The 25377-nt window shown below is 31.9% G+C and overlaps 1 protein-coding gene across 4 annotated transcripts in view; it reads right to left on the bottom strand.

The window, feature by feature from the left end:
• The window catches only part of LOC106476202 (zinc finger protein castor homolog 1-like), a 140207-nt gene that overhangs the window by 20835 nt on the left and 93995 nt on the right, over positions 1–25377 (bottom strand). For 3 of the 4 annotated variants that reach the window (XM_013936871.2, XM_022381193.1, XM_022381195.1), the window contains exons 3-7: positions 13352–13665; positions 12279–12453; positions 5737–5821; positions 4929–5016; positions 2315–2479 (exon numbers count right to left, since the gene is read on the bottom strand). In XM_013936871.2, coding sequence (XP_013792325.2) covers positions 2315–2479; positions 4929–5016; positions 5737–5821; positions 12279–12453; positions 13352–13665 — 827 coding nt within the window. The remainder of the gene's footprint in view (positions 1–2314; positions 2480–4928; positions 5017–5736; positions 5822–12278; positions 12454–13351; positions 13666–25377) is intronic. The other variant, XM_022381196.1, reaches the window with a different exon arrangement.

The raw sequence follows: 25377 nt of genomic DNA, 5'->3' as shown, positions 1-25377 counted from the left end.
TTTGAAAGCCAGTGTTTGGTGTGCTGTTCCATGACAAAAGAGTTATAGTCACTCAATAAAAATTAGTCACTGAACTTACATACTTGCAGAACTATTTCTTCCCACAGTTGGAAGCTGATGGTGCTATTAGCAAGCGCTTCTTTCAGAAAGGCAGGTACCACCTCATTTTGTACTTTGTATTCGTGAGAAACTGAACAATATCCTGCCAACTGCTGGATTGGAAAATTGCGGAGAGGTTTATCCCCTGGTGCTACTCTCTCCAGCCTAATGCTTGATATTTTACTGTAGAGTGCACTAAAGTCAACAGTGTTCACATGGAGATCTAATATCAATTTTTAGGGTACGTAGACTAATGTGCAATTTACTGCATGTTTTTGATCTTTTTTTGTTTAAAAGTTATTACGTTTTGAAATGCGCACAACCATTGTTAGACATATGTATACACGAGTAAAGAAAAACGAACTTAATAACTTAATAAACAAAGTATGAAGTGGTAAAGACAGACGTAAATGTTGAAGATTAGAGGTAAATCAGTTTAGGATTAGAGATAATCCATGTAAGGACTTCTTAAGACTAAATGGTTAAAGTATGACACGGATATAAATGAGCAATAAAGTTGTGGGGATTAAATATGATTAAAGTAAACCATGACTGGAAAAACGTAAATGATTAAGTTAAGATTACAAACGAACGATAAACTATAAAAGTTAATGTTTCAGTTCATAAAATCAAAGATAATTAAAATATTTCGAATATTTATTTCATAGAATACAAGGAGGAAAATATTGAGAAACATGTTGTCAAAATAACTTATATATATATATATATATATAAACATTATTTAATTTCTTTAGAAACATTTTGTGCTGGAATGTTTTGGGCTAGGTACTCCTTTCGAAGTACTTTTATTTGTATTAGTAGCATATAATGCAATATTTGGAATTTTTCATTCAAAGATTTTCATACGAAGTGTTTTATGTCTTTAAAGTGCCTGTAACGGTACTATTTAAATTTCGCTCAAAGCTACACGAGGACTATATATGTGCTAGCCGCCCCTAATTTTGAAGTGATAGATTAGAGGGAAGGTAGCTAGTCAACACCATCCTTCGCCAATTCTTGGGATACTCTTTTACCAACGAACAGTTGGATTGACCACGACATTATAACGCTCCCATGCTGAAAGGGCGAGTGTGTTTGGTAATGGGATTTGAGCCCGCGACCCGCAGTTTGTAAGACAAGCTCCCTAACCCACCAGAGCATGCCAATGCCCTCACCGATCCACGCTAGGCCATTGAGAAATGCAGTAAAACGACAACGTCCTAAAGGCCATTTGCTTGTTTGTTTTAAGCGCAAAGCTACACAATGAACTAACTGTGATCTGTCCTCCACAGGTATCAAAGACTTTAAGCGTTATAAGCTCTCAAACGTATCGCTGAATTAATGGGGGCGGCGGTCTTTAGAAGTGGTATGTATAAATTACATAAAAGCATTGTAAAAGCTATATATAAATATTCACAAAAATCTGAAAATTTTTTATTTTAATCAACTATAGAATATCTAGCTATAAAAGATGTATATCAATAGAAAAAAATATGTCCATAAATAATAAGGTACAGCAAAACAGAACATATAATTAACCTCTCTTTTTTTTCAGACAGTATTGACGACTCAAGACATAAAATCTGTATTTGAAGAATTTGGCATGCTTTCAAATAAACCGAACTAAAAACAATTCAACTGTAAAATATATTGTTCGGTCATTTCATTATTTCACCTTGAGAAAATAATGTAAAGAATCTGGTTGGTTTATCTATGCAGTAATCTGATGAACATTTTACTAGTTTCATACAGGTGTATAATGTCCATTAAAATTCTTTACTTACAAATCATTTTGACAACCATTTTGTAATTTCTTTCGGTATGTTAGTTTGATAAACGTAAAATGATAAATGTAAGGTTTTGGAGTGTTTGAAGCATAATTTATTTTCAAGAAACCAGTTATGTTGATACATGCTTTTCAGATGAAGTAGTTTACTTTCCTAACTTATGCTTCTAAAAATATCTAGTTTTTGTAGTCGTTTGCGTGTATTACATTTATTCGTTTGACAACTGTTGAAATTTTTTTTTCAGGCTACGAATATGCAACAAAGATGTAGTCTGCTAAAGACATTACATTTTGTCCCAGAGATAAAGATCAGATTAAATGTGGATATAAACTGCGAGAAAACAACAATGGCTATGAACGGAAATAGCTCTAAGATAAGCACCAAGAATAAAAGGTAATACACAAAACTTATCCTTTACCAGATCTCACCTTTAAGCAGTGGTAATGGGTTTGCTTCCGGTTATGGGAGCAATTTGTAAACCTGTCTGAACAGTCGTCCATTGGGCTGTAACGCATAAAACCATGTTGAAGAGATTCGTCACGCTTTTTATGCCATTTGAAGTGACGTATCATTTCCTCCTTCTTTACAAATACCTGAACAAAACCAAATTGTGAAATGTCCTTAAACCGCTTAGATTAGTGAGTAATTTTATATTTTGCTAACAAAAAATAAATATTAAAAACTATATATAATAACAACAGCCACTGATTTCGGCATCGTCACCGTTTCCTTTTGTGAATTATTTTACACACTTGCAATCTTCATAATTCCACTAGAAACTGTAGGTAACACTAAAAAAATATTTCAAACTATTAGTAATTTTTAACTATATATACAGATCGTGGGAAAATTTGCTTTATTTGTTTGTTTTTAAGAGCAAAGCTACACAATGGGCTATCTGTGCTGTGCCCACCACGGGTATCGAAACCCGGTTTTTAGTGTTATAAGTCTTCGGACTTACCGCTGAGCCTCTCGAGGGCTCGTAGGAAAGATACACTATTTAAAACCAAGAAAAAGCATCTATAATTCTGGAAGAAATACAGAAAAGCAACTGTGATAATTCGATTCATTCTGTGTTTTAAATGTTTATTATATTATTAATCCTATACTAATCAGATTGTTCGTGTCAGGTCTTAAACGACTTCCTGAAACTTGCCAATATAATAAGTTACTTATTAGTTACGGAACTAACGTATTGAGTTAACAAGATAAAAAAGCATGGCTAACTCAGATTTATATATATATAAAGACAGAACATGCTGCCTGATATGTTTTTCAATTACTTATTTAATTAATGATTAAATAAACCAATCAACTATACCGACTCTTACTAATTCTAATCGACGTTAAAGATAAATACGATGTCAAGTTTAATGTTTGACAAGTAATGAGCAATCTCACCGAAGTTTGGACATATGAGGAATTTTGATTTAAAAACAACTAAATTCAGAAAACATTAATCTTTATTCTAATCAGAAGATGCATAGTTTCAATAGAGACCTCTCACAACTAGATAGGGTTTTCCATGGGTTTCTATACGTTATTAGACACACAATGCTAACCAGATAGAGTATTCCATGGGATTTTATACATTAGTAGCCACACAATCTTACCAGATAAGTTATTCTATGGGTTTTTACATAGTAGTAGCCACACAATGTTAACCAGACTAGGTTTTCTATGGGTTTTTGAATATTAGTAGCCACACAATGTTAACCAGACTAGGATTTCTGTGGGTTTTTGAATATTAGTAGCCACACAATGTTAACCAGACTAGGTTTCTATAGGTTTTGAATATTAGTAGCCACACAATGTTAACCAGACTAGGTTTTCTATGAGTTTTCGATTATTAGTAGCCATACAATGTTAACCAGACTAGGTTTTCTACAGGTTTCTGAATATTAGTAGCCACACAATGTTAACCAGACTAGGTTTTCTATGAGTTTTCGATTATTAGTAGTCATACAATGTTAACCAGACTAGGTTTTCTATGGGTTTTTGAATATTAGTAGCTATAAAATGTTAACCAGACTAGGTTTTTTATGGGTTTTTGAATATTAGTAGCTACACAATGTTAACCAGACTAGGGTTCCTATAGGTTTTTGAATATTAGTAGCTATAAAATGTTAACCAGACTAGGGTTTCTATAGGTTTTTGAATATTAGTAGCTACACAATGTTAACCAGACTAGGTTTTCTATAGATTTTTGAATATTAGTAGTCATACAATGTTAACCAGACTAGGTTTTCTACAGGTTTCTGAATATTAGTAGCCACACAATGTTAACCAGACTAGGTTTTCTATGGGTTTTTGAATATTGGTAGCTATAAAATGTTAACCAGACTAGGTTTTTTATGGGTTTTTGAATATTAGTAGCTACACAATGTTAACCAGACTAGGGTTCCTATAGGTTTTTGAATATTAGTAGCCACTCAAGGCCAATCAGGTATTGTTTTTCATGAGTTTTCACATATTAATAGCCAACAATGCTTGCTCGTCCAATACGAAATTCCAGTAGGTAACTAAGTAAGTCGCTAAACTATTAAACGCACACTCCCATTCGATAAGAAATTCTTGTAAATACTGATGTAAATGCAGCATTTTGAAACATTTTTATAAGGCTGAATTTTGTTCAATTTTCTCTAAAGATTCAAATAGATGGAAATTTAAATGCATCATCAACTTTAGCCATGTTTGGGTGAATTCTGATTCATGCAATGTAATAGATAGTAATTCATGTACTAGTTTGAATGTCCGCTAAAAACTGGACTTCGATACCCGAAGAGAGCACATCAAATTGCGTAGTTTTGTGCATAACAACAAACAAAGAAGCAAAAATAATTAAACAACACCAATAACAGGCAAAAGCCATGTAAATTAAACCGAAAATGAGCATATAAACAAATTATTTTTTCACAACATCCTTGAGTCTGTAAAAAACAACATGTCCAAAGATATTTAGCGAGGATGTAGTCAGCTTGAACATTAAACCCACTTTAAAGCTCTACCTATCGCTGCAGTATATTCTGAAAGCAAACATACCCTTGAATTACAATCTAGACAATGAAAATGTTCCCGGTAGTTCAAGTCCTTGCAGTAATTACTTCCACATTCCGCTGCATTCGTAAATCTGACAAATAAAAATAAAGAATCTGGATCTGTTACAAATGAATTATCAGAACAAGTTTAAAACTTTGGATAGTGAAGAAACTGAATTAAAAATATTGTTATAGATAAAATTAGTAATAAATGAGAGAATAAACATAGTGAGTCATGTACATATACAATACATTTATTTTAATACTTTGATGAATACTGAGTATTAGAAATCCCTATGAATTCATATATTATTGAAAATTATATAACTAATTTAAGTTTTTCAATAGAAAATTTACATTTTAATAGCTTATCATCTGTTTTTATGCCGTACAAGTCTGGTTTTTTAATGATTCTGCGAACTCAACAGTTTGGGAACAAATATAAATGATCAATCACTTGATTAAAACAATGATTCTCTCTTTATCGTTTTGTTTGTCTCTCTGTCTGTCTATGTTTGTCCACTACCCAAAGAACGATCTATTTATTTACCTTTGCCTGTTTGTCAGCAAATAAAAGTAGCTATCTATAAATATCTGTCTGTCTGTAAGTCCATCTAGTTACTATTATTTTCTTGAGGCCACTATATCTTAGAAGAAACAAATTATCCTGTGTAAAGTTTTTAAAAATATTTAAGGTGTCAAATGTAAGATTCTATTTTTTGCTATTTTTTGTTTTTTCCAGTGCTAAATGATAACTAAGTTATCGGTAACGTTACCTTTGGGCCACAGATAACCCTCAACCTCCTACTCACCTTTTTACGTACCGAGTGTAATCCATAGGTCTGCTTTTTTCGTGGTTTAGCTTCAGTGGATGAAATCTATTTTTTGTTTCTTGCACTGAAAAGAAACAGGGTTGAAAATAAAAATTAATATCTTTTTCACAGATATTCAACATTGTAAAACAAAAGTGAAAAAAAAAACAGTATTTTAGTTACAGATACATCACAATTTGCTGTTTTGTTGTTGTTGTTTAAGATGGTACGAATAAGTACAACAAAAGTTTGCTAAATTCAAATTTCAACTAACTAAATTTGTATGTGTAAAGAGAAGCTTTCAGTACTACAAAGGCGTCACTGAATATTCTTCTTCGAGGTTTAAAAAATAGGTAGATAGAGTGGTGTGAAGTTTTATCGGCCACTTATACTGTAATCGTTTTATTCCATCAATAATAAAAAAAAAAGATATAACTGTTGGTCTTAACGAAATCAGCGACTGATATAAATCACTGGAAAAACTTTGAAACTCGTAGCAAACAACTTTGAGTTTGAGTTTGTGGTCACCCAAGCGTAGCCATGATGTCTACGTGTGACAAATAAAATCCACACATCTCCAGTCGTTGTTGTTATATAAATATCATAAATTACTCTGATACACTGTATTTAATCACTTCCTAAGAGATGATTCCTGGTTAAGCCTAAAACCTCTAATGTAAGTACTGTGCGTGAAACTGACAACACTTTTCCCTTTCTGTTATTAGTTCATGTAATACGATAAATACCAAGCAGAAGGACTTAGAATTTTTCAGTGTTTTTTCTCTATAACGAGTTACGAATGTTTCTTTTATAAAAGTATAATCAAAGGCATAATTTGTTCATTCTTTCAATGCCACCGGTTCCCCTTCGTCGAATTTAACTGCATGATGACTACCAAGCTAAAATTCTGTAAATTACGCACCTTAATGATTTTGCGCTTACAAACAGAATAAATACATATGAAAATAATCTATGTAATGGCGTGTCGCTCCACGAAAGTTGACCTAAATTAGTGTTTCATTAATAAAACGTTACGGACGTAAAACCAAGACACAGTTTATTATATGCCGCTTAGCATTGTTTAACTTAGCAATTATTCTAAGTGCAACATGATTTTGTTGTTGTTGTTCATCATCTTTCTGCGGGGAGTTGACTTCAACATTGCATTCATGCGTGAGGCTTACAAGAACCCAAAAGGGAAACGTACCAATTAAACACGTACAGTATGTAAATTTGTTGGTTAAATTTCACATTTGCTAGGTAAACGCGCACACTACATTGAATTGAATGGTTAGGTATGTATGACACAATAAAGCGGTTGGTTAAACAAGTATAACATGAAACAGTCTGTTAAATACGTTACAGTAGGTACATTGTTAACATGCGCGCACACATATCTAATTGCAAAATAAAACAAAACACACTTAACATACTGACCGCACATGTATGCAGCAAAATATATCTATTGGTTAGGCATAAACATAAACACAGTAAATGTGTTAGGTAGAGATTACTACAATGGCGTAGGAGGCGGGGAATGGCGTCCTCCCCCACTTTTCTATGTTTCCCAGTAAATATGCATCAAAATTTGGAAAATTACTCTCAGGAAAACCATGAAAATGCATAAAATTTAATCCAGAGCCCTAAGGCGGGCCCTGGACCCCGACTGTAATGGGTGCACCTGTGACGCACACTCCCTCACTTCTCTCGGTCGAATAAACCTCGTCCCTCTCCTACACCTCTGGAATATAATACAATACGTATGGTACATGGATATTAACAAATACGTTTGGTAGACATGAATATGAAACAGTAAATATATACGTTAAACGTTAATACAATACATTAATATAATAAAGTAAATCTGTTGGTTATATATATTAACATAACAAAGTAAATCTGTTGGTTATATATATTAACATAACAAAGTAAATATGTTGGTTATATATATTAACATAACAAAGTAAATCTGTTGGTTATATATATCAACATAACAAAGTAAATCTGTTGGTTATATATATTAACATAACAAAGTAAATCTGTTGGTTATATATATTAACATAACAAAGTAAAGCTGTTGGTTATATATATTAACATAACAAAGTAAATGTTGTGGTTAGATATGCACAGAACACTAAATATATTGGTTACATATGACTATAACATAGTAGCTTTGTTGGATATATATGATTGTGAAACAGTAAATTTGTTGAAAAGACATAAATATAACACAGTAAATATATTGGATAGACGTGAAAATATCACAATAAACCTACTGGTTAGACACGAATATAACATAACAAATACGTTGAAGAGACAGACATTTATACCATACATTAAGTGTATTGTTTAATCATTAACAGAAAATAAAAATATATTAAACTTATAATAAATTTGCAGTAAGTTCTATCGAATTCAGACGCTGGATTCGTGCTTTCTAAATGAAATGAAAATATTATCGAAATAAAATAAAAATACTTGTAGTCTAAAGTTATCACCAGGGGCAGACCGTTAAAAATTGTTTGTTTGCTGTTAAACACAAAGTTAAACAATACGCTATCTGTGCTGTGGCCTGGTAGTTAGGGCGCTCGACTCAGAACCTACGGGTCGCGGATTCGGATCTTATCATCGAACATGTTCCACCCTTTCAGCCGTGGTAGACGTTATAATATGACGATCAATCCTACTGTTCGATTAGAGTAGCCCAAGAGTGGGTGGTAGGTATTATTGACTAGTTGCCTTTCCTGTAGTTCGTCACTTTTAAATGAAGTATGGTAGCGTAGCTTTGTGCGTAATTCAATGAACGGTCTGTGCCTTGCCCATTGCATATATCGAGAATCGAATTTTAGCGCTGAGCCACTGGAGGGCAGCGATAACAAACTAAACATAAGCAATAAAACTGAACGAGTAAGATTAAAGTTTGATTCCTATTATTTACAAATAATACCGTCCTGAGCAGTTTTCCGTTTATTTGTATTCAAATAATACGACTATTACTGAACAAAAACAGAGTGATTTATAGAAATTTATTTATGATAAAGTGTCATAGATAATCATTTGCAAAACTGTTCTAGAAAATTTATAAGTACTAGTTTTGAGCAATGTATATTTATCACTGTCTTCCACTTTCAAGTACATCTTAGAATAACAAAAAATGCTGTTCTATGGATGTGACTAATGTATTTTTCGCCACCGTATAGTTTCAATACTGCTTCATTTGTAACTAAGAAAGGGAAAGACTGAATGAAAAAGATGTGCTCGTTTTTATGACTAACAATATCAAACATCCAAGATGACATAGCTTATTTGTTATGAGATGCAACAGTCACAATGTACGATTATTGTAATATAACAATATTGTTTTATGCAAATACTAAAGAAATAAAACTAACGAATTAATTTTCCAAGAAATATTTGTTCCAGAAAATTTGAATATTAGCCCTCTAGTGTGATATCCACATACTTTATCTCAGTTAATATAATAATAATATGCTACACTTTTATTCTTTCTTTCTCGGTTAAACAGTATTATCTAGCGATAGGGTAGAGTTGAATAAAAGTCATCCATTTGTACTAAAGAAGTAAAAAACAAATTATCAATTGAAAAAATGCAATAGAGGTAGAGACTGTCTGAAAAATATCACTGGCAGTAGCATTAATTCAAAATAACAAAATGATGAATTATAGAGAGTATGTGGTAAAAAAAAAATTGAATGGAAAGCTAAAATGACAATTTTTATCTCCTGTCTAAACGAGTTTTCATTAGACATCGAATTCGTAGCGCCATCTGTCTTTGTCAGGATTTTCAAGTGTAATATGTGATATCTTTCTACAGCTAGTCCCGCCCACCGGTAATAAGCTTTTTCAAGCGTAATGGGAAGTTGGCTCAAGATAAAAAAAAAAGAAAAAGAAAAAAGGAATGTATTAGATTCATTAGATGATAAAAACTAATCAGGGAATAAGAGATTCAAAAAAAAAAGAAACTAAGCACTCTATACCATACAAAACAGATACTTTATCTCAACTCCTGGCAATACCTAATAATCTTCTAACCAGTCCTTTGGTGGGAATAATACGAGTTTTAACTTCAGTGAGACGTATTTCAAGTAGGATAAGTAGTATGTTGGCTGGAGTTTATCATAGACGCCAGAATAATGGTAGGTGGTGTTCTATACCAATTATTTTATCTCACGATAATTTATGCCAACAGCTGACCAAACAACGTACTCTTATTAAATATATAATCTCCAAAAAATTTCATTTGTGTTTGAAAAGTATTCATACCCTATTGTTTATCAAAGTTTTTTTTATTTATTTAGTAAAATATAAGTAAATTTAATGCAAATGTCATACACTGTGTATCAAATCACCATTTTAAAATATACGAATCGCCGAAGCGTTAAAAAGATGAAGGAATGAGAAATAAAATAATTTGTTATTTTCTCAGACCTTTTACATCACGTATGTCCGTATGTCTATGTGCAGTTATTCTAGCTCAGAATCTCAACAAGTCGAGTAAAATAACAATTCCCACGAGCTTTCCAAAATGCAAAACAATGCATGATTGTGTCCGTTCATACTGAGACAATGGTAACTTTTAAAATGCACAAATGGACTAGCATATAAATCTTCAGTCTATAGCGAAATATCATAACCGAATTGATTGTAATTCTGGGAAAAATCTTGTCGTTGCCACAGTTAAATAATATATATTATCTAATCGAAGATTTGAATAGTCATTCATTGGATAAAAATATTTCATTTTAACTAAGCCACGTTGGGCTATCTACTGTGTCCACCACGGGAATCGAACTACAGATTTTAGCGTTGTAAGTCCGTAGGCTTACCGCTGTCCCACTGGGACACCAAGTTTTAAGTAGAAGTAAGGCATTTCGGGTAGCTCATCAAGTTTTATCCTGCAACATTTTACTGAGATCTAAAAAATAAACTATAAACCTTGATTTTAAATATAAAAGTAAATCTTTGTTAAAATAATAGAGACATGGTTAATTATTAACAAACCAGAAATAATAAATATAAAATTATTTGCAGACAAGAAAGATGTAACTTGAACACTGTATTCCTTTTTAACAGAAAAAAATTACTAGTTGTCGTCACTAAGAGAAAAAGGTAAAACATTATGGTAGCCACTTTTTGTGTGTTGTTGAGTGTTCATTGCCAGTTCTAAGCAAGGTGTTCTTTAAATTTTGATAATATTTTTAGACTAGTGAAATATTATTTCATATTTTTCGCATAAAAACCTAATATAAGTTTTTTTAAAGGTATTACATCTGAACTCGGGTGATGATATTTTATGAGAACAGTATTATATTCAAGATAACAATTCAGAAGAAAGGCTTTTGTTAAAACGAAACGAGAGCACAAGACATATTTTAACCATGAAACCTTGAAGTCAGTCACCAGAAGGCATGGTTAAGATTTAGAAAAAAGAAAAGAAAGCTCCGAAATAAGTTTTTTTATTTAAATGAACCTGAAACCTTTGTTTGATCCTTTAGAGGGGTACAAGTTATCCATCTTTAGAGTATAGGAATGATATGTTGCCCAGGTCAACAGATGCCCTTGAGACTTTTAGAAGATTCCTCTCCCATTGGAGATGTTATCACTTACTGTACTTGCGATAAGAAACGAATTCATTAAGCTATTGAAGAAAAAAAAAAAACAACTAAGAACTGAATCAACACTATAATGGCCACTTTTTGACCATAACTAATGCGATAAGTTGAAAATTCTGAAAGGACGGCACTTAATCTTTTGTGTTTCCGACATTTTTTTATGGCCTCAAAATAGCTTTCCCAAGATCAGTTGCTTTCAATGAAAAAAAAATGTATAAGAGTTATTAATCTGAACTAATGTAATTTTTATAGGACTCCACACAAAAATGGACCATCTGTCTCGGTTATAGTACATTTCTGTGAACACGTTTATATGTATTTAGATATCCCTCAGACATCAATGACGTAAGCATATGAAATCACTCAATTGAAATTCCTGAAGTAGTTAAACAAAACATAAACAAATGAGAAAGATTTACGTGCGGATAACACTTGGAACAACAACAACAACAAAAAAAACAAAAAAACAACAACAACAGAAAAGAGCGATGAATCAATGACCAGAAAAATTAAAAGGACTTCAGAAACCTTCGTATAAGATCATAATATATATGCATAGGCCACATAACTACCATCTGCCAACTTTTGCTTTTCTCTTTTATCTAAAACTACGAAAAGGGTACTGAAATACAATTATAACAATATTAATTGGTAATGGCAAAAACATACTACTGTAGATGTTATCATAACACTGAGAAAATTGGGCTTATTTTTTAATTGGCTATGGGAGTTATTGCATGAAGTAATAAGAAAGTTATATTCTAAGATATTCAGAAGGTGATATTTAAAGTAATAAATTATGATGTGGAAGAGTTAATAGTACTTGTTTATTTATTTTTATGCGGTAATATTTTGCATCTAAAAATTGTCCTACATTCTTGATAATTATATCAAATTTATTACACTTACTTGATTCTTCATTGGGCGAGGCCATCAGCGCAGGAGTTGTAGTAACTGACGAAATTATGGGTAATACTGGACTTGAAACTTCGGCTGGAAAAACTGTAGGAACACCCTCTGGAGACGCTTTAGCAGTCGCAACTTTAGATCCTAGAGCAGCTAGAGTTAGAATAGTCGCCATATCCTAAAAGTAAAATGTATTATTAAGTAATGAAGTATTATCTAAAGTAAAATTGAACATTTAATTTTCAATTGTACAATATCGGAGATAACTCAGAAGTAAATGTGGTATTTAAAGATCAAACTGCAATGTGAAACTTTATCGTCTCGTACGTTCTTTCGAAATTTCATGATGATAATTTTGAACTACAATATGCAGTAAAAATGCTTAGATAAATGGTATCAAAATATACTGATTCATGCTTAAATTTCATCTTATTTTATAAAAACACATACTTGTTAAATTATTATTTTAGAGTAAATTGCAACGAATAAGCAAAAGTTGTTACACTAAAAACGTTGTTTCAATCTTTTTTGTATTTTAATAAATACTTAGAAATCTTTCGATAAAGTCCAACTATTATTCCTGATATGTAATTATGATTTTATAATTTGTTAATGAGAAATAGAGGCGCATTTATTATTTCTTTAATGTCTCATTTTTTAGAAATAGAGATAAGATTTAACTTTACTTGCTACTCTTTCGAATGAAAATAATAATAACAGACAGTGAATATGCTTAAAGTGTTCACTGGTATTATTCCTTAGGTTTAGCTAATTAGTAAATTATTGCAAAAGTGGAATTTTTTAACGTTTTTAATTAATTTAACTTAAACTTTTTATTGTATATTCGCGTGAGTGGATCTTGAAGATCAAATGAAAATTAAACAAAAATATAAGAAATGCAATGTTTTATGATTCGCATGAACACATTTTGATTTTAGAATTATGAAAAAATTATAAGAATACAAAACTAGATGGTTTACAATAAACTAAATTTTTGATATTTAAGTATTTCCTGAATATATATTAAAACAAGATTTGTTACCCGCCATTTTACTAATGATCATAATAATTCTTACCCTGGGATTGTGAATATTCATCACATTATTTGATGACACAGGTGAAATATTTGACAAACTGTCAGCAGCATTCGATCGAATAGATTCAAGAACAACGTCCTTTGAATGTGACGTCACTGTTGGACAGGTGAATTTGCTTACACTTGATGGTACTTCTAGTGTAGGTATGACACTTGAGGAATGAACCTCATAAGATGGCGCTTCGGTAGCTAGAGGTAAATGTTGACTTACGACGATAGAGCTTGGCGCTTGTTGCATAATTGGAAAGTAAGGAAACTGTAATGCCGGAAAGGGCATGTTTTCTAAAATTTTGCCTAAAACAAAACAAAAAATCAAATATAATAATATAATAAAACACAAATGCCACTATTTTGCATGTGTCTTAAAATATACATAAATACATTTATACAAACACAGCAAATTGTCCTAAAACACCATCAAGTTCCTAGCCTGTGATTTATTTTCTAATGTACACATATGCACGCAAACAGCTATAAAATTCAATATATCAATACTACCATATTTTAATCCGAACTCAGATGATGCATCAACATACCATATATGACTTATCGTATTTTGAAAGAATTCCAACAAAAAGTCAATACCATACTCACAATTTCTACGAATGCGCAAACTGTAATGATAATGACTACAAATAAAAAACAAAAGACATGAAAATTTTCTTCTTTTAAAAGAGGCTATCCTGATTCTCTCATCCACAATGCAGCCTACATAGCTAGTTCATATACATAGGAAATAAGAACAACCACTCAACCCTACCAAAAAAAGAACAGATCGATTGTTTTTTACTTGTGCTAACATGCTATCAAACCAAAAAGAAAACTAAAGATATTATACTAAAGAATTACACAATACATACTGAAGACCCTACCAATAAATCTGTTTTTAAGGGCCCACCCATTATTGATTACAGACATGACACAAACCTAAAAGAAGTCGTGGTAAACAGCAACCATAAACAAACAAAAAGATACACCAGGCACTAAAACATGGAAATGAAACAGATGAGTCACATATATACACCACCACCACTCACAAAAACGGAGAATACTCAACTTTCACCAAAAACAAACAACAAGATACACCAGGCACTAAAACAAGTAAATGAAACAGATGAGTCACATATATACACCACCACCACTCACAAAAACGGAGAATACTCAAGTTTCAACATAAGGCAATCCCTTTAATACGTCACTGATTGTATCATTTATTGTGTAGTTTACAAAAATTGCAGCAGGTAATACACTGGAAAAACAAGCCGACTACTCGGTGGTGGAGAACGTGAATATTTTAAACCATATTAAACTACAGGACCGCGATACACCTATAGGCACACATTTAACTACCAACAACTTATACGTGTCCCAACAGAGATTCGCAAAACAGAACGACTTAAAAGGTTATTCGTCGCTTTCTTAACTCAAAGCTACACAATGGCTATCTACACTTTGTCCGCCTTGGGGAATCGAAATGCGGATTTTAGCGTTGTAAATTTACGCTGATCCATTGGAGGACCGCCTACAATCTGGGAGCCTTACAGCCTTCTGGTTTAGACTAACGTTTTTTTCTTATAGAAAGATCAGATCAGGTACATATATATATATATATATACACACATATAATATTTCTTTCCAAACAGAACAGAGAATCGACGAGTGATAAGAAAAGCTGAAAAAGTAGAATTTACGTGACTGTTTCAATCTTGATCTAGATTCCTAATAAAGATTCGAATTTAAAAACAAGCCCAAAGGAAAACGTGACCATAACTTGATATATACTCGTTAGAGCATGCGTTGACTGATCACTGCTTTACAAGGCTTATCTAGCTTAATCCCTTAGTAATAAAACACCTTTTGCTTTAACCGCAGTATATCAGAGGTTTATAATATTTGACCTTCATATGTATCTTTTATTACCACCTATTAAAATGTTAGTTTAGCCAATAATTTCAAATTTTATTGCTTTTTGTTTTATCAGAGAGTCGCATTTGATTCTTTTCACATAAATTCATATTATTTTATTGCATTCATGTTTTATTTTTATCTAATTCGTAGCTGTTTTCACACAAAAAATATTTTTGTGTGCCGAATAACAAAATATTTTCCTCCAAACGTAGGCCCGGTTTATCAATTCAAGAATTTATGGTTCGCGTCCCGTTGTAAAAAATCACATTCAAGACTATGGGGCAGTGACGGCCAAACCCTACTATTCGGTCAAATAATAGTAGCCCAAGAGCTAATGGTGGGTACTGTTGACTAGTTGCCTTACTTCTAGTCTATTAGTTCAAAATTAAGGATGGTTATTCCAGTTGCTCAGTCTAACGTCACATTTCCTACATTGCATCCATATTTTAATGTGAGCGCCATCTGCTACATTAGCTTACAATACTATTTTTATCATCATGAGATGTGGTAAGTATTAAAAAGATTATTAATTGCTTAAAGATGGCGTTGGCTCAATCAATCAACTAGTGGTGCCTGCACTGTTCCAGATGTTGGCGGCTATGGCTCTCCATTTTCTCTTTATCTCTGCGAAGGTGAACCACTTCTAGCGTCGAATAATCAACCATTCTCTTGATGTCGTCTAACCACAGATGTCTTTGTTTTCCCATTGCTATTTTTCCTTTTACGGATGTCGTTAGAGTTTCCATCATCAGGCTACAAGCTCAAGATATCTATTGTTAGAATTTCCAACAATAGACCACTTTCTCGTACTACTTTCCTTTTCTAAGCTGGAGAAGCACGTATCGTGTTAAAATATAATAGGCCTAATACTAATGTCTTATGACAAGTATAATTATTTATTTATTTCTGTTTAAATTGAGACTCTTTTTATTACTAAAATATTATTTTATATTCATTTGCTTTTTCCAGAACAAAAGTATTTTTGGGACTTTCGAAAATATTTTCAAACAGCCATTTTTTGCCTATATTCGTACTGTTTTTCATATATGTGCTCAGATATCTAAGTTCGAACTCTTCAGTTTGGTGTTTTTATTCAGTATTTAAGTTCACCATAGTTCTTATTTGCTAATGGTATGCATTTCGTTATCTGTTTTGAGTTGATATTTTTATACTAACCTAACCAGAAGCTGAAAAACGTCTGGTTGTTATGTCTGGAAAGCTAGAGACACCCAAACACTTAGCAGCGATGGAATGAAAAGTTGTGTACATTTATAAAACATACACCAAGTTCTGTTTGTTTTCGAGAATATTTTTCTTTTCAACTATCTATAGACTATTTTAAAATATCCATTATTACTTTTGCCTATTTAAAAAAAAACTCACAAATATATTTGTTTTTAGTTTGATATGATAACATATTTTTTCTTTCACATAAGTTTACATTTATTACTATTCAGACTGTCTTCAAAGAGGTATTTTTTTTTTAACTTGCGGGTCATAAATGTCTTAGTGTTTGAATATCCAGGCCATGAACCCGAGGGTTTAGGGTTCGTAATCTGTTGTCGCAAAAACGCACTCTGAAATTTAGGATCGAGGATACACCATCTAAGAGTGACTGGCACTCAAATCTCACTATTCAATCAGACAAAAGTAGTTCACGAGCTGGCGATGGTTGCTACGTTGATTAGCTGCCTTTTCCCTAGTCTATCACTTCACTAATTAGGGAAGACTATGCACAAATAACCCTGCACGAAATTCCAAAACAAACTTTTCACATTCCGCACTTCTCTTCATCTAATGTTACACTATTTCTACTTTAAAATTTTCACCTTTCATCGTATTTCAGTTTATTTTCAAAAAGATAGTAATCTCTCACCTGGCCGTTTAACATATTAGTGTGCATTATACTATTCGGGTAGAAAATTTCACTTCCAGTTTTGTTTATTTTAATGTTTCCACTAAATTATTATTTTTTCACATCAATTCACCTAATTTCACACGAGTATTTTATTTTCGCTTTCGAAAATAAAGCTTCTTTATTGCCACACAATTTTAATTAATTTCACTCTAGTATTTAATTTCTTTTGCTTAATGCAAGATTGTTTTCATTAAGATACTTTTCTTTTCGCAGTATTTCACACTATTTTCGCAAAATGCTAATCTAAATTCACTAAGATATATATTTTTCAATTGCCACAATTCGGACTGTCTTCGCAGAGATATTTTTCTCTTCATTTAACAAAATATTGTTTTCAAAAAGATACGTATTCTTTCATCACAAGATGAATCTCGTTTCTGAAGCTCGGGTATTTAAAATACAGCGTAGAAAGTTAAAATATATATATACTTTTATATCAAAAATAATTAGTTTTTAATTGCTTACAAACTTTTTAAAATTAAACCCCAATTTCTAAATGTAATATTTTACACACAAAAGCTATCACAAATTAACTAAAGTAGTAGAATCTACTCCATAAAAACAAATCAGATATATTTGTCCTTTTATTCTTAATGTACATATTTCCAAATATCGATAATATTTAGCAGATTTCAATAAGTTTGGGCTGATATTGCTATTATTGGACTATATTTGGGTATTATTCAAAGAACATAAGAGAATCTTAGATACGAAGGAGAAAGAGACATAGCTATTGAAAGAATAAATCGGATGTCTCTATGAAACTGCTGTCCTGCATAGATTATCTCATAAGAAGCAGAAACTTGAATTAACGTAGTTTCATTCGAATGTTTGCAGAAAATTCTGAAACGTGATATTATATACATAAATATTTTTTGCTAAACATTTCTTATTGACAACATAGAAACACCATCACCAGTCGCATCCTCCGGATGTTGTGGGACGTTTAACGGTCAGATAGGGAAGTAGAAGTGTGAGCTCTTACTCAAAACTTTGTATCGTTAAAGGAAAATTGTCTTATAAAGCAATACAAGCAAGGGTTCCATAATCAAAAGAAAGTAAACTATGTAGAACTACAATTTAGTTTACTTAGAACAACAACAACAATACAGCAATATGGAGTAAACGGTTAGAAACACCAGCACTAGAACAACCAAGGGTGGATGAAGAGAAAATAAATGAAGGGTTAATATGACGGCATCATTGTTAGTTCTTACGAGTGCCGGAAATCATTTGTTAACTAAGTTTCTTTTTTTTTACATTGAAATTTAATATATTGTTAAACAGATGCGTTTTAATCCTATATATTGATGATTTGATATAAAACTGAGAAACATTTCAAACCAATTAACACTGCAAAAAACAAAAACATATTTCTTGCATGAATTAGTAATCAAGCAGGATGATTAATGTCGATCTTAATATATGATAACAGAAGCAGTCCTTGTCAATTTTTATGTATCTTATATATTTGAAATTGAATCGAGTATAAATCCAAACACACGCGTAACACAAAACTTTAGTTTACTCCTATGATATGATTACCCAAGGTGAAATAGTAACGTTTGCCTTTCTTATTAATTCAGATTAGGGTGTTTTTTAATTAGCTGAAGTACTATCGCAAATGTTACCTATTTACTCAACGATTTCACCTTTGTACTAAATTGAGATTTGAAGAAAATACTTTTGAAAAGCGATCAGAAAAACAAAACAACACAAACGGTGTGTTATTTCAGATAATGCCAAACCATGTGCAAAATCGGTTCGTTTTCAATATTCGAAGGCTATTTCTTATTACATCGCTGAAGGAAGTCCACCATTCATTACAGTTTTCAGCATCTCAACTTTAAAAAAGAAAACAGATAAGGTTAAGTCCTTTCGTCAGTCATTCAATCATTGAACGTTATCTGCACAAATCTGGCTTTGAGTGATTCTCATGTCTTTTTTTTTTTTGGCTTTTTTACTAATCAGAGAGATTGAACACTGTCATTTATTTAAACGAGTTGGACGTGATTGAAGGAAAATATACAGAGAAGTTATTTTTGAATAATTATGTAAGTCTATGTTTTTATTGGAACGAATTAGGTTTTCACTTATTTTTGTCTTCAATGTTATCAATTTAATTTCAGTTACAATTATATCAAACTCAAGCAGCATCAAAACACATTTTATCAAGATAAAAAACAGATGAGTTCTTCGCTTAATGCTCCCCCAGTGGCACAGCGGACTTACAACGCTAGAATCCGGGTTTCGATACCCGTGGTGGGCAGAGCACAGATAGCCCATTTTGTAGCTTTGTGCTTAATTACAAACAAATATTCGCTTAATTCTACCCCCTCCCGATTTATTTATCTTGTAACTACTGTTTCTTTGTATCTAACCAATGACACTGATTTGACAAAGAAGTTAGTAAGAAACTAAAATATAAGAACTCTAGTGAAATTCAGGTTTATTTTCAGGAGAGAATTCTGCATAACACAAGCATTAGCTATACATTTTTTCTATCAAAAAACAACAACAAACAACTCCGGAGTTTAGCATTCTAAGTCCGTAAACGTATTGCTGATATAATGAAGGACAGATATGGACGTAGAAGTATGCTAAGTGACTGTATATGCATTATGACAAATTGGTTAGAATTACATAAAAATAACTAAGAAAAAACAAAATTACGTGGTATCATTACTTTAAATTTCAGTAATATAGATTCAGTTCAATTGTACTTCTGCAAATATTTTTTTTTTGTTTGTTTGTTTGTTTGCTGAAAACGGTTTCTTTGAATTTTAAAGACGAATTGTTTTCTCTGCCGGTTGCACGTTTTTTCTTTTTTTTTTTTTAGTTTAGGCACACCAAATTATGAAGTGCATTTCGCTGTACACCAAATTATATATTATATATATATATATTATCTATTAACTCATGACCAAAACTGTTGTTACAGTATTCTGTGGAGAATTTTGAATTCAAAAAGATACCAAAGAAATGTACAAAAATCAACTAAAACAGTTTTCACGCATCAGCTTAAACTAAAGAGCTACCTCGAAGTAAAATATGAAATGCCAGTTAGTTATTCACTGCGTGCGGTATTTAGAAACATAGTTGTGAGTTGCTATACATATAACAACACTATGTTCAGTTTAATTAACTTCATATATTTAATAACACGCCCAAGTGTATCGTACAAATATGATGAATAACTTAACAACATGAGCTAAATAAACATACACGTTTTTCAACAAAAAGTAGTTTAAGATAATTAGCAGACCAACTGACTTGTGAATTGACAAGCCAAAAAAAAAGCCATTTTTGACAAGCAGATACAGTTGAATAAAGATAAGTCAGCAATATTTAAGGAAAGACTTGTTCGACATATTTTCCCTGGCATTAGTACATTCCTGTAGCCAAATTTTATCTTAGAACATGCAATCACTCATTATATCTGAAACATCAAGATAAGTTTCAAGTTTTTATGCTTTGTTTATTACAAGTTCACTGACATTCTCTAGTAAGCGTAATATTTCCAAGTCAGTATATGATACTGATGTTGCCTTTCAAAACACAAGTTAAAGGTAAGTTTTCGGATAATAATAAGTTATTTTTACAGGGACTGGTTGGTGTCGTTCATTGTTGGTTGGTCAAAATGCTTTGTAATCAGTAATTCATACTTGCAATCATGTAGTTGCTAAACTGACAAACTTAAGAAGTGGTGTATTCATTAAAAGTATGTAAATTTCACCTTTCTAACAACTATCACTGCACATCTAGCCTGCGTCCAGATAAGTTGGCCATCAATGACGGTTCCCTTTATCATACTTCTTCCAATCCCCCTCTATCAGTGTTCATATTTTCTCACCAAGCAAGCTACCCTACCGTTCTACAACGTCATTAAACAGCAGATATATGCGAATAATGAAGAAGGTCTAATCGAAGATTTATCACTTAGAAATTAACTGTTCATACAGTGTGTTGTGAACAGTTGAGAGAATAAAATAACCCTTCTATTTGTCTGTCTCCTTGTTTACACCTCTTTACTGGAATTTCTTAAAATGATACTTAAGTTTATTCCATCAAAAATGATTGGAATGTGAATGTCACGAGCTCTTACAACATACAAGAAATGTTTATAATGTGTAATGATTTTCAGTTCTCTCTCTCGATTTAATTAATTAGGACAACAACTCGTTATGAATGGGCGACAATCTTGTCGTAATCTAATTCTGCGTTCTTGCGAGGCCACGCGCAGCAGTTCCTTCTTCAGGAAGAGATAAATTTCAAACATTTTAAGATAAAGGATTCTGGGGCTCACAAGTTATTGTGAATAGTCAGTAGGAGTGAATGAATGACACAAGACAAAACTGAACAATAATAGAAGATGGAGTGAAAGAAAACGACAATAAAAGATAAAATATATACTAAAAAGTAATATTTATATATTTAACCTTTACTCTGCTTGACCTTTGTACCATGATGTCATCAGTCGCATGAATAACTACACAAAAAGCACAAATATTTTGCATACTCACTGCATACTGAAAGCAACACAACCAGAGGGCACATGAAAAATTCGAGTAGACGAAAATATTAGATTCGTTTGTTTATTTTATTTTTAAGCAAAAAGCTATATAATGGTGTTGTGATCACCGCAGGGACTGAATCTTGCATTTTAGGGTTATAAACTCTAAAACTTTACACTGAGCCATCTGGGGGGGGGGGGAAGGAGTTAGAAACACATTAAAATAGTCAACATATGATCATATCGTGCCAAACCACTCTGCCTTTCTCTCGCTTGTACAAACAAATAATCTAAATATAAATCAATGTTATATCTAAGGCGCTCTTACGTGTGGGAATATCAAAGTCTGGATTTTCACATACGTAGGGCATTGAACTTACGTTTGGAGCCTCATATATTCGATAGTTCAACTAAGTTTACCTGAGGTTCAAATGCCTAACCGAGAAAGTGATGCACGAAATAAGCACAAAAAAATAAAACATGTGATTGCTTATTGTCAAGCCTGGAATATAATTGTACGATTTACAAACAATATCCACCGGAAATTGAACAAATACATACATAGTGTAATTACTTTGGAATAGTTATGGTTGTAATTATATAATTAAGTTAAAATGGAGTTAATCCTGGAAGTTCTTTGTTTTGAATGCATGCACAGATAATGATTATTCTAATTTTTAACACATATTAACTGTTTTATCAGATACTTGGTTCTTTTCCTTTATACAAAGTATAAGGTTCTTTCATAAGCTGGAATGTTGAAAGCTAAAAGAGGAAAAGTCTTGGAGCGTTAGTAATAATAATCTGTAGTTCTAAGATGATCAAGTTTTAGGATTTGCACCAGGTGGCACGCATTTCTTACTAGTTCTTACTATTTATACAACTAAATCTATAATTGTGGTTGTTTCTTTGCGTGTGCTTATTTCTTATCTATTAGATAGTTTTATAATTTTGAGCCCATCTGTGATTTTTCTCAGTGTGAAAAACAGAAAACCGACTGTCTACGAAAAGTGAGTTTGACTAACAGCCTAAAAATAGAAAAAGAAATAAAAAGAGTTTCATAAATTCGATAAATGACTTCAATTGACAATCTATGTCAAGTGTGTTCTATATTGTCTGCGATAAGTCATTTGACTGACAATTTACAAAAAGTTAGTTTAACTGTTAGTGTACGAGAAGTGACTTTGAATGACAGTCTACGCGAAGTTAGTCTACGAAAAGTGGTTGACAGTATACGAGGAGTGAGTTTAAACAACAGTCTACGAGAAGTTTCACTGACACTCTACAATAAGTTTGTTTATCTTACAGTCTACGAGAAGTTTCACTGACACTCTACAATAAGTTTGTTTATCTTACAGTCTACGAGAAGTGGGTTTAACTACCATTCTGGGAGAAATAACTGAATTATCTTATAGAAATATGAAGAACATCCATTTTTAAACTACTGTTGCCGAGCAAAAATAGCAGTTAAGCTAAGAAAATGTTGTATGCCATTCATCAAAATTTAATCGACAGTTTGAATAAAAACACGAGTACAAATGTGAAAACCAAACTTGCATCAATTTCAAAAAGGAACTAGAGCCATTTCCGTGGAAATTGGGCCTGTAAATCACCTATGAATAAAAATACCCGCTTAAAGCAATAAACTGCGGGAAGAAGCTAAGAGTGGATGTTACATTTTCACTATAATAACCCAGGTTTTAACAATCACTAACGTTCTCAAACAAACTTTATCGGTTGTACGAAAATAATAAAAAGGCTGGTCACATTACATAGGACATCACAGAGAGTGAGCTGTCAGTGAACAGAGTAATTTATTGAATTACTTATTTTCAACCAAGTATGTTATTTTTGCTGTTCTATATTTTTAAAACGTGATTTATATATATCTTACCGAAGACTCAATAATCTAAAACTGTCCACTTAATTATCCTGACACAAAAATATATTTACATAAACGAACTGTCCGTTACATACTTCCTTAAGTTTGTTTGTCATGATTTAAATTGAGAAGTCGTTTTGATTTACCCGTGGCTTTAATGATTTAGCATATATCAAATTAGGTCTACAGTAATTTAAATCTAAATACACAAATATAATGTTGAAATCAGACCACTAATGAGATCGTCAATTTAAAGATTTAATTACAATTGAAATAGTCTACAGTTATTTCCATTAAGATTAAAGCGAAGATCTTTTAAACCCTTATTTGGGGAATATATTTAGTATATGATCACGAAACATTAACAGATATTAATATATTTTTAGCCTCTCCTCTCCCTAGGAAACTGGTAACTACGTTTTTCTTATTTTTTTTTTCTTAGAACGTCGTATTATAAATTCTAAAGATGAATATAAACAAACTTGTTATCAGAGAAGCTGATAACACAGGTATTCTGCTATGTGGGTGCGTGTTTGGCTGTGCCCTCTGGCGGATGAATTTGTTTTATATTTATGTTTCTAATATGGGAGGCTCTTTCATTTTACGAAAACAAATAACGCATAAGACAAAAACGTAAACATTAAGTGAATATGTGATGCGAATCACAGAACGTTTTTTGATTGTGCTAGACAGTTAATTTGGGGTGGGGTGGTGGGGGTGAGTTTTTGACAGTAAAAACTCCCAAGTGCCCATATTCGAACATTTTTTGAAGAAACTTCATATTCAATGTACGGAAGTGCTGAGCAGCATAATTAAGAGCAGTAAATGTCTGAACTATAAAAACTTGAGAAGTTTTAGTTTTGTTTATCTTTTGGTATAATAATAATAACTGAATAATTGCTGTACATCACGTTCATTGAACTTACTAATAATCTTCTAAAGATCAAAGGAAATAATCATATTATGCTGGAATTATATTTACTAATAATCTTCTAAAGATCAAAGGAAATAATCATATTATGCTGGAATTATATTTACTAATAATCTTCTAAAGATCAAAGGAAATAATCATATTATGCTGTAATCTTATTTACTAATAATCTTCTAAAGATCAAAGGAAATAATCATATTATGCTGTAATCTTATTTACTAATAATCTTCTAAAGATCAAAGGAAATAATCATATTATGCTGTAATTTTATTTACAAATAATCTTCTAAAGATCAAAGGAAATAATCATATTATGCTGTAATTTTATTTACAAATAATCTTCTAAAGATCAAAGGAAATAATCATATTATGCTGTAATCTTATTTACTAATAATCTTCTGAAGATCAGAGGAAATAATTATATTATGCTGCAATCTTATTCAATCTAAGCAAGTACACACAAACTAACTGATTTCCAGTAAAATGCTGATTTAAACTTTCTATTCTATAATGTTCACACAGTGGCACAGCGGTATGTCTGTAGACTTACAACACTAGAATTCAGGTTTCGATACCAGTGTTGGACAGCGCACAGCTAGCCCATTGTGTAGTTTTGTGCTTAATTACAAAATACAGCGTTCTATGATTTAGAGGTTAGGATGGCGCCTTGTCGTCTCAAATGTTTGGCTATTATCCAGATCCCAGACCGCACACGTAAGCAATAATTATTATTTTTTTGTGCATTTTGACATACCTAAAGTAAAGAATGTGATGTAATTTTACAGGGAAAATATAATTTTTTAAAAATATTTTCTTAAAATCTTTGACTTATTCACTTCCCGTTTCAACTGTTAC

Source organism: Limulus polyphemus, unplaced genomic scaffold, assembly GCF_000517525.1.
Source record: "Limulus polyphemus unplaced genomic scaffold, Limulus_polyphemus-2.1.2 Scaffold153, whole genome shotgun sequence".
Classification (NCBI taxonomy): Eukaryota; Metazoa; Arthropoda; class Merostomata; order Xiphosura; family Limulidae; genus Limulus; species Limulus polyphemus.
The sequence above is the reverse complement of the archived record's forward strand: the minus strand, read 5'-3'. Positions and strand labels throughout refer to the sequence as shown.